General features: G+C 36.9%; 1 protein-coding gene across 1 annotated transcript in view; it reads left to right on the forward strand.

Moving 5' to 3' along the window:
- Nucleotides 1-7811, forward strand: part of RRM2B (ribonucleotide reductase regulatory TP53 inducible subunit M2B) — a 35707-nt gene extending 27896 nt beyond the window's left edge. Inside the window, exons 7-9 of the mRNA XM_049633556.1 lie at nucleotides 2079-2183; nucleotides 3482-3595; nucleotides 5072-7811. Coding sequence (XP_049489513.1) covers nucleotides 2079-2183; nucleotides 3482-3595; nucleotides 5072-5224 — 372 coding nt within the window. The 3' untranslated portion in view covers nucleotides 5225-7811. The remainder of the gene's footprint in view (nucleotides 1-2078; nucleotides 2184-3481; nucleotides 3596-5071) is intronic.
- Nucleotides 7812-11500: the final 3689 nt, after the last annotated feature.

Consider the following 11500-nt stretch of genomic DNA (forward strand, 5'->3'; position numbering starts at 1 on the left):
CATTGTAACAATAATTTGGACCTCTATCACATTACATAATTATATCTTTTTGGTAGCTCAAATAATTAAGTTCTCGTCTCAGATTAATTTTTTTAATGTTTATTTACTTTTTGAGAGAGAGTATCCATATGTGTGTGAGCGGGGGAGGGGCAGAGAGAGCGAGCAAGCGAGAGAGAGAGAATCCAAACCAGTCTCCATGCTGTCAGTGCAGATCTCAACATGGGGCTTGAACCCACAAACCTTGAAATCTTGACTTGATCTGAAACCAAGAGTCAGACGCTTAACTGTTTGAGCCACTCAGGTGCCCCTCAGATTAGATTTTTTTTTAATGTGGGGTTTTTGTTTTTTGTTTTTTGGTTTTTTTTTTTTTGAGAGACAGAGAGAGAGAATTAGAGGCAGAGCAGGGGAGGAGCAGAGAGAGAGAAGGAGACAGAGAATCTCAAGCAGGCTCCACACTGTCAGTGCAGAGCCTGATGTGGGGCTCTAATTCACGAACTGTGAGATCATGACCTGAGCTGAAACCAAGAGTCAGATGTTTGACCATTTGAGCCACCCAGGAGCTCCATAATTTTTTAACTGGAAACAATCCCATTGAAATTTTGATTGGAATTACTTTAAACCTCAAAATTAATTTTATCTACTTATTGATTTAGCAGAATGAGTGCCTACCTTTGATTTCCTCATCTCTGTAATAGGTAGCTAGCTCTCAGTTCTAATCAACACTTTCTGTAACAGCTTTCACAGTTTATTTGAAATTCAGCCTTTGGTAATTTGAAGTATCCTCTTGAGTCCAGTCTGGGAAAAATGTTTGACTAGCAAAGCTTCTAAGATTAGCTGTTCAAAGGGGCTTTTTTCTGATGGTTTCTTCTGGGAATGATAACTAGGTAAATAATCCTTGGAATACAACCTTTGATTTGAGTCTTATCTTTAATTTGTCTTTGGTTTTTGCTGATTTATTTAGAAAAACCCAAGTAAACTCTGATTTGAAGTGCACATTCCTTCCTCCGCCTTCTGCCCCTCCTCCTCCTACAAAATTATTTCTTTTTCTTTGCAGTTTAGAAATGTTCATTGACTCTGCCTTGAGGTCAGTCTCTAGCTTAATTTTGTTTGGCACTGCATCATCTTTCTCTGTCTCTGGCCTCTCTCTCTTTCTCTTTTGACTTTTTGCAATTACTCCTGTTGTTTTCAGCTTTTTACCATCTGTTCTGTGTTTTGGAATCCTGATCACTGTAGGTTGGATCTCCTTGCTCTGTTCTCTATTTAAAGCTCTCTACGATTTCTTGTATTTGCATAACCATTCTGTTCTCAAGGTATCTCACAAGTTTATTTTCTTTGGTTATCTGCAGTGTCATTTCTGCTTTGTATAGCTTCAAATGGTTTTCTTAATTCTTCAGTCTCCATTTTCATTGCACTAAATTTATTTTTATCTTGAGCTGTTCTTATTTAAGATAAATGTCTTTCTGAAATCTCATGAGCTTCATCTTTTCTTTATTTTTTTAGTTATTATTTTTAATGTTTGTTTATTTTTGAGAGAGAGAGAGAGAGAGAGAGAACACAAGTGGGGGGGGGGCAGAGGATCTAAAGCAGGCTCTACACTGATAGCAGAGAGCCAGAAAGGGGACTCAAACCCATGAGCCATGAGGTCATGGCCTGAGCCAAAGTTGGATACTTAACCAACTGAGCCACCCAGGTACCCCTCACCTTTTTCTTTAAATACTTATTATTTTCAATGATTTTTAATTTTTTTTATACATTAGAAATTAATGAATTTTCATTCTAGCCCTTGCTTTGTTTTCCTTTCTGAAACGATTTTGGTTGCAGATTTTTATTGTTGTTGTTGATTAATTCATCTGTCATGTTTATGAATTAAGATTGGCTGGCACTGAAAAATTTTCATGATAGGCTATTATAATTGGCATTTTAATGAGATTTGAAGGAAAGTAGTTCCTGGTACTGTGAATTCTTTTATCTTCCATAAGTTCTGTGTTGCATCCCTAGAACCTACTTATATGATGCCTGACACATGACTGTGTGAAAATTAGACGTTCTTTGACAGTGGTACTTTTCTTCTATTTTAGGGACTTCACTGTGACTTTGCTTGCCTGATGTTTCAATACTTAGTAAATAAGCCATCAGAAGAAAGGGTCAGGGAGATCATTGTTAATGCTGTTGAAATTGAGCAGGTAAGCAGGGTAGCTTATATGATTAGCACATCTCTTTTTCTCTGATGTTTGTAATTATTGTGTTAGGTTGACTCATTTGAAATTGCCACTTAAAGCCAAAGCAAATATCAGTAATTTTATATAGTCAACCTGACAGTACGAAAAGATGATGCATTTCAATTATTATGTCAGTTTATAATTTGGTTCATAAGTAAATGTTATATATTAAGGTTTATGTATATATGTCAATTTATAATTTGGTTCATAAGTAAATGTTATACATTAAGGTTTATGTATGTATGTTATGAAAAGATGATGCATTTCAATTATGTCAGTTTATAATTTGGTTACTAAGTAAATGTGATATATTAAAGTTTATGTATATTAAAACCTATTTCAGGATTTTTTTTTTCTGTCCCTTTGATCTGTCACATTCTGTGCCATAGCAAACTATTTTAATCATTTCAGCTTTATATTTTTTAGATTTTCAGCTACTGGAGGGAAGTGATAGTTTCTTATTTGTTTTGTATTTTCAAAACCAAGCAGTGTATCTAGCTTGCAGCATGCACCAAATGTTTATAGAATTAACAAGTCAATGAGTTCACAAATAGTAAAAATTTATAGAATGTAAAAATTTCTGACTACAAAGACCTGGATGTTCCACTTAATGTTTTTATCATTTGAAAATAAAATAAAAACTTTTGACTCTTTAAAAAAAATACCATACAGTTCAATAGCCATAGTTTTCATATTGGGAGGGGTGAAAAGGAATGAAATTCATTTTAGTATTTTTAATCATTTTGAGAACTAAATCCAAATGGTTAGTATTTTTATTTTTTTCTCGATTAACACTTTGCCACTGTCTTTCAATATAGTTGGAATTCAGTTTAACCCCCAGATCCATTTCTCTTTCTCATTTTCTTTGTTAAATGTGTTTCTCTCTTTCCTAATCCCCTTCCATAACCATGTTCCCCACAGTGATCATCTCTGGTGAATCTTTTTCCGGATATTTCAGGACAAAGTATGCCTTCTTTTCTCTCTGGAAAGTCTGTGAATTTAGGTCCTATATATACTACTTTGTAAAATATAAGTAATTTGACAGTTTCAGTTTACTTTGGCTATTTGAGAATGTGAAATACTGTGAATAGTAAAACCCCAAACATTTTTAAACAAATGGATATTGCCATGTTGAAAGAATTTACCCTAGTGAACTTTCCTCAGGGACTTAGAAGATTAAAACTAATACCCTGTTTTTATTTGGAAAATACTTATTTATTGTTCTGTCTTTGTACTTGATTCTGTTTTTGTTCGTATCTCAGGAGTTTCTAACAGAAGCCTTGCCAGTTGGCCTCATTGGAATGAATTGTGTTTTGATGAAACAATATATTGAGTTTGTAGCTGACAGATTACTTGTGGAACTTGGATTCTCAAAGGTAAGATGTTTAAAAATTTATTACTACTAGCTAAAATGTTAGTAAGACCACTAAAATACTATATTTCATTGAAAGCATTTGTATCACATCAGTCTACTTTTTAAAATTACTGTGACAGCCTTGTTTTGCATGAACAAATTTGTTTTGCAAAATCCTTTGAAACTTGAAATTCATAACAGAAGGAAGAAGCTGATAAATCTTAGAATTAATAAGTTCAATAAATTACTTGTAATAATTGCAGGTATTTAATAGGATTATCTTTAATTGGATTTAATATGTATATATATATATGTTACCCTCATAAATCCTCATGGGTCTGTGTTGTAATTTTTGCATTAATACTTTTTTTAAAGACTGTTTAACTTATGGGACACCTGAGTGGCTCAGTAGGTTAAGTGTCTGACTCTTGATTTTGGCTCCGGTCATGATCTCATGGTTCATGAGTTTGAGACCCTCATTGGACTCCCTGCTGATAGTGCAGTGCCTGCTTAGGGTTCTCTCTCTCTCTCTCTCTCTCTCTCTCTCTCTCTCTTTCTCTTCCCCTTTCTCTCTGTCCCTCCCATGTGTGCTCTCTCTCTCTCAAAATAAATAAAATAAGCTTATAAAAATAAAAAAGAGGGGCGCCTGGGTGGCGCAGTCGGTTAAGCGTCCGACTTCAGCCAGGTCACGATCTCGCGGTCCGTGAGTTCGAGCCCCGCGTCAGGCTCTGGGCTGATGGCTCGGAGCCTGGAGCCTGTTTCCGATTCTGTGTCTCCCTCTCTCTCTGCCCCTCCCCCGTTCATGCTCTGTCTCTCTCTGTCCCAAAAATAAATAAAAAACGTTGAAAAAAAAAATTAAAAAAAAAAAAAAGAAACGTGTTTACCTTTTACTTATTTAGTGAGATTGGTGCATCCAAACGTTTATACTTTTATATACAAATGGTTATTAGGAAGACATTAATTGTCATAATTTGGTCCTTTGAACTCAGTTGCCTTTTAAGTTATTTTTCATTTTTTTTTTATCAGAGATAATATACCTGAATTTCATAAAGTCGTGTGCTTCTCACATGACGTAACAGATGGAGGCTGCAGCCAGTCTACCTGGGTTTGAATCCTGGCTCTGCCACTTTCTAGCTCTGTGACCTTAAGCACGTTGTTTAACCTCTACCTTCATTTCCTCATCTACGAAAGGGAGATAATAATAATACTTACCAGAAAGGATTGTTGATGAGTTGGGATACATAAAGCACTTAAAATACTATCAGACATACAGTAAATACATACTAAGTGGTCATGTTGTATTCACCATAATTGGATATTCATGGAACTTTACAATGTACTGTATATGGTAATTAGAAATTACAGGTTTTAACTTCTTAGCATGGAAATGTAAGCTTAAGTTGTATTTAATGAGAAGCCTTGTTAGTTATGTGTTGTTGTTCTTATGGGTGTAATTTGGCTTCTTCAGAATGTCTAATAACACTTCTTTTCTTTTTAGGTTTTTCAGGCAGAAAATCCCTTTGATTTTATGGAAAACATTTCTTTGGAAGGGAAAACAAATTTCTTTGAGAAACGAGTTGCAGAGTATCAACGTTTTGCAGTTATGGCAGAAACTACAGATAATGTCTTCACCCTGGATGCAGATTTTTAGAACTCTCCCCATAGATAAACCTATCACTGGTAAATAGCAGTCTGTTTTTCTCTGCTTTAAAAAACAAAAAAACAAAACAAAACAAAAAAACAAAGTAGCTCCCTTAGGCAACACAAGTTTGCTTAAAAGGAAACCCAAAACCAAATTTCAATAAGTTGGATTTATAGAAATACACTCTAATTTTCCCATTTGACATTCAGGATGTGACTTCAGTTCTATTGTTTTGTCACGAAAATATAAGATGGTGATATGTAGTGATTAAGAGCATGAGGTGAGGGATCAGATTTGAGATTCTGCCCTTACTGCTTTGTGTGATCCTTGGCAAGTCAGTTAATCTCTCTAAATTTCAATGTATGTATCCTTAAAGTGGGTGTAATAGTAGCTCCTAAATTTATCATGTGGATATGAGGGTTAAGCCACAAAATAGGTGCTTAGCCACCACCAACACCATTACTACTTATTAACAGTCTTAAGTATGGCGATGTTGTGATAAAATGCTCCCCTGTCCTCAAAGTAATTTTGATTCTAGGTTCTAAGATCTAGAATTAGATGTTTATATTTTAATGTTTGAGGGAGAATATAAAGATTTCATTTAAAAATTATAATTCTCATTAACTTGAGAATTGCTTCTTCAAATTCCTCAGCATGTAGTAAAGGAAATTTAGTTCTCAGTTGCTTTGGGCAGGACACTTATGAAGTGAAATTTGGGAGATCAGCCTGGCAGTTGACCTTGTAAGTAAAATGATTTTGCTCCTTTAGAAATCAAAAAGGTAACAATTGCCAGACATAGCTAGCCCTGAAATGTTTAAACCCCGGGTGAATTAGCTAGAATAGCATTTCCCCAAGAATGTTCTAAAAGCTGTGAGCCCCTCTAGATATTTTGTGGGGAAAAATGGGATTCTGTGGTCAGATGAACCTGGGAAATGCTATCCTCCCTTCTTCCTCTCTGAAGTATATAGTCAGTACCTCAAAGAGAGAAATTCTTCAGGACGTAAAACTTATTTCTCCCTGCATATCCCAGACTTACTTAACAAAGATCTGTAGTTTACCTGTTAACATCTCACCTAACTAGTATTCCTCTGAATATAGTTTGGAAAAGGCTGCCCTAGAACCATTTTGTACACAGAGGAAGGACTTGTGGACTAGGCAAAGGAGACCTGGAGGGATTTACTAAACCATTCATATTTGTGCCGAGCTGAGTAATGTACCTGAGACTGACCTCAGCTGTGCTTCTTTAATACTCTTCAAACTCTTTTATGCTGTTAAAAGGTAGAGTCCTAATAATGGAACTATGCATCCTGCACAATAGCAGATGGCAAGGGAGACAAAGGTTTCTGCAGAGGAGACAGTGAGGAAAGGCCATGGACCCCTCTTTATCGTTAGGAAGAGCCAACAGGTAGCCTGAGTCCCCAAAACAGTGTGGTTCCCCACTTAACAGCAAACTGCTTTATAACATTCTGCAACCTAGAATTTAGAGGTTTTTCACTTTGCATAAATTTTTGCTCCATTCATTCAGCAACGTTCTAATGACTAAAAATGGGAGTTCTCAAGTGGATGCAAGAGGACCAGGCCATAACCTTGTTAGGGAAACTGTCAGAAGCCTGTGATATTTCGGCCTATGACAGTGCCATTTGTTCAGTTTGTTCAATGCTTCATGGTTGGCCAGCTGGTTTTACATCATATCACGTGATCACACAACAGCCTTATAAGCTTGACAGCTAATATTGACATTTTACTGCTAGGAGAGAGTGAGGCTCAGAGAAGTTAAATGACTTGGCCAAGGTGGGCTCTTATCACTGTCCTTGCAGTAGAATTCTTTTTCCCTAGAGATTATCATCTTTCTTGTATTTAGTCCTTTACATCCATCTTGATGTGATTTTGCCTATTTTCTCATTCGGGTATCATGTACTTTATTAAGGTGTTATGTAAATTATTTACCTATATTCAGGTAGTATGCTCAAAGATGTGTATACTACTGTAGAAACACTTAACATTATAAATTGAGAATATCTGCAATAATATTGGAATGAAAGAAAAAAGTTTTCAGTGCATATTCCCTTTGTTTTGAATCCAGATCTTTCTCATAGGTAATGACAGGTGCCTTAATATGAAGCTTATTTATAGTAGCAATAAACCTAACTGTGTTGAGATGAAGAAGTTTTAATACTGAAATACTGGATTTTTAATACACTGGTTTATTATATTCAGTGTTCTATATCCTTTTCCAGGCCTTCAGGTTGCATATTTATTTATTATGTTTAGTATTTTGGTTCCTAGTTCTTAAGGAATGAAGAAATTGTGGAATTGCCTTTTAATACTATCTCACAGGTAAAGAAATTCAGAGTATGTTTACAACTTTTTTTTAATAGCACATGTACTTAAGTCATTGCTATAGTAAAGTTAAGTTTGTTATTTAGGAATGTAAAAACTTGTAGTTCATGACAGCACTTATTAAAAATAACTTCATTGTAGTATGTAGAATCATGACTTGGAAGGACTTGGGAAGACAGTTTGATTCAGTGCTTTCAGACAAGGCTATTTTGTTGTTCAGTTACACACAATAATAAACAATTGTTTTTACCTATAAGCTTACTCGAGTCATGTCTTAGTGTCTCATTCTGGAATATCAAAATTTTCTTCTTCTTTTGACATTTTATTTTTTATTCATAAAAAGTGATTACCGTTGGCCCTTGAACAACATGGGACTTAGGGGCACCAAACCCCCGCACGGTTGAAAATCCACATGTAACCTTTGACTCCCCCACAACTTAACTATTAATAGCCTACTGTTGACTGGAAGCCTTACCAATAACACAAACAAGTTGATTAGCACATATTATGTGTGTTGTATGTATTGTGTACTGTATTCTTACAATAAAGTGAGTTAGAGAAAAGATGTTTTTAAGAAAATCATAAGAGAAATACACTTACAGTACTATACTCTATTTATTGAAAAAAATCCACATATACGTGGGCCTGTGCAGGTCAAACCCATGTTCTTCAAGGGTCAACTGTATTGAGAAAACATAGCAGTTTGCATATTTAAAACACATATTATTTAATATTCATAACTTTGTATTTTACATTTAAATATGCTAACTTCCATGTCATAGAATTCCCAAATTGCATTTGCATGGATTAGGCTAAGGGCTTAATGTCGCTAACTGATTTTCAGTGATAAAGAAATCTGTTCCCGAGCTGCATAAAAGCCAGTTTAGTCCTATAATCAGGTATTATGTTTTTGAACTAAATTGCATGAATTGGTAGCCAACTCAGGAGCTCTTCTCAGTGGAATCTGCATGAGTGGTACAGAAGTGAAATCTAGTTTTCCTTTGTTTTTCCCAGCCTTTAGATAATCTCCTTTTTAGATGACTGTAAATTTGAAGGAAAACTTGATATTCCCAGGGCCTTAGAAAGAAAGGATTTAAGCTTTCAAATTTGGGGCCTAAGGAAAATACAGGTAAAAATGGAAGGATAGAGATTGATTTTTTTGTACAGATAAAAATACAACAATTCAAGTCTTTTTCTAAGTTCACAAGATTGTTAACTTAGTGCATTTGATTCTTTTATAATGTTTTGTTTTTTTCCAAATGTCTGGTAATTTAGCAAAGTTATTTGGTATTTACTGTGTATATAGAGAGCTTTATTAGGTGTGGTTTACCTAAGTCTTTTTGCTAAAATGCATTGTGGTCAATCAAGCCAACCCTGAATATGTAGAATGTTGGGGTTTTTTTTCCCCAAAGAAATAGGTTGTTTTGTTATTTTTTGGGGTTAGTGTGTTGAAATAAACTGTATCATAGCTACATCATTGTGTGTGTGTCCTTTTTGAGTAAGAGTGTTTCTTTATAAGTGAAGGGGCTACCCTAATCAAGAAATGTATATGTTTTCTCTTTGTGCATACAGATAAATACATATTGGTATTACTTTGTTCATCTCTCTCTCTCTCTCTCTCTCTCTCTCTCACACACACACACACACACACACACACACACACACACTGTTCTTTTGACATAAGTAGGATTCCCCCAGTCCTCCCTCTCATCTGCCTTCACCCAATCCATGTCTCTTTATATCCAGCTGAGATTCCACAATCCATAATATTACTAGGGGTAATATGTGTACTTTACCAATACCCTGAACTCTGTTCCTCTTCTGCATTTGTACCATACATAGAAAAGTCAAGGAGATTTCCCCACCCTGTTGCAAACATGACAATCAGTTTTTCCATATTTCCCTCAATAAGCAGCCAAATGCTGCCAGAGAAAAGGGCATGTAAGACAAATTGGATCTCCTTACTATAAATCCATGTAAACATTACCTCCTGTCTTAGTCCATTGGGGCTGCTATTGAAAACTACTGTAAACTGGGGGGCTGAAATTAGGCATTTACTTCTCACAGTTGTGGAGGCTGAGAAATCAAGGTGCTGACAGATTCGGTGTCTCGTGAGTCTCGCTTCCTGGTTCATAAACAGTTGTCTACTCACTATGTACTCACATGGAAGAAGGGTGAGGGAGTTCTCTGAGGTCTCTTTCATAAGGGCCCTAACCCTGTTCATGATCCAGTCACCCAGGCCCCACCTCCAAACATCAGCACACTGGGGATTAGGTTTCAACATGAATTTTGGTGGGACACAGCATTCAGTTTATAGCACCTACCTCAGCACTATCTGATAACTCTAGTACAATTTCCTGGTAAACTTGTTCTCCATTCTCCACAATTGCTTTTCCACACTGTGCCCACCTTCTGCTACTACCCTCACTCCCCAAGAAGGTGCCTTTGTCATCTGCTTTTTCTTTGTTTATTGTGGGCCCACGAGCGATATTCTGGGCTGAAAAATTTGACAATTAGAGGAGTCCTAAATCTAGAACCTAAGAAGCCGCAGTATAACTCGATATACAAATGTCTGTGCATGATTTCTGTCCTGTGGAGTCCTTGCAATCAGAGAGCGATTGAGGACATTAGCTGTTCTTTTTTTAAAATATTAAATATACTTTATTGTCAAATTGGTTTCCATACAACATCCAGTCCTCATCCCAACAGGTGCCCTCCTCAATGCCCAACACCCACATTTCCCTCCCTTCTGGGAATAAGAGCCACTTATTTGTGGGAGCTGCTGTTCCCTTTCCCACCGCGTGGGGTTCCCAGGGCTGCCAAGCCAAGTGCGTACTCCCATCTGTCTCCGCCCGGGGTCAGGCAGGCGATCCAGGAGGGAGCCACATCCTTACTTAAGTCATGTCTAAATGAAACTAAAGGCACAGAAGCACTTTTATTCGAATGACAAAGCTAGAGAAAAAGTCCTAGTTCCAGCTGCCCCCAAGGCCTAACGATATCCCCATTCTTTGCAATTTTTCATTATCTTCTATAAACGTTAATAAATGACTACTTTTTGCCTAAGATAGTGTAAGTCTCCTGATTTGAAACCCAAAGGACCCTAGGTAGAACAAAAATTAGCCCCTGGAAACAAAAAAGGAATTGGGAAGAACCAGGGCGTCCGGGTATGTATCAGTCAAGAAGCTGAGAGCCCTGGAGAGGCCCCTGAGAGCCAGGTGAAGTGTTCAGTGAAACCGAAGTACTGTGGAGAGGGTGAGGTGAAGAGGAGAGGGAGGCACAGTGGAGTTGTGAGTTTTAGAAGAGCAGGGTTGTTACCAATGAATGTGGTGTCCACGATCTGCATGGTCATCCTGTAATAAGAAAAACAGCTGTCCTCATTTTATGGGACCTTTCTAGGAGCCTTGAGCACCTGGGCTTTCTGCACACTGTGCCAGCACTCAAACCACATCTGCTCTGCTCATTTCTCCAGGTTAGCATGTTTCCACATCACGGGAAACAAGAGCATCCTCCAGTTTGTCTGAGTAAAGGCCAAGGGGTATGTTCTTGATATTCTCTCATTGTTCATGATAGTGTCCAAATTCTGTGCAAAAAATTAATTCCCAGTGAGATAAGTATTTGTACATACTTTAGTGCTTGTAAGGTGATTTTGCAATCCTATTATTCTAACCACTTCGTTGGTTCACTCATTTTATAAGAAATTGCCATGTCCCAATAATATTAAAAAGGGACCTGAGGCTCAGGTTAAGTTACTTGCCTGAGACCGCACAACTAGTAAAAGAGGCAGGTGTTATGGCTTTAAATCCCATCATCTTTTCGCCGAGTGCACCCAGGTTTCTATTCCTACTGTTGGTGATATTTTTCATGGGATAGATCTCCTTGACCTCTACGCTTTCCTAACACACTCTGTTGGCAGGTGTCAATTTAGAGCTTCACTTGTTCTCCCCC

This window comes from Panthera uncia, chromosome F2 (genome assembly GCF_023721935.1).
Source record: "Panthera uncia isolate 11264 chromosome F2, Puncia_PCG_1.0, whole genome shotgun sequence".
NCBI lineage: Eukaryota > Metazoa > Chordata > Mammalia > Carnivora > Felidae > Panthera > Panthera uncia.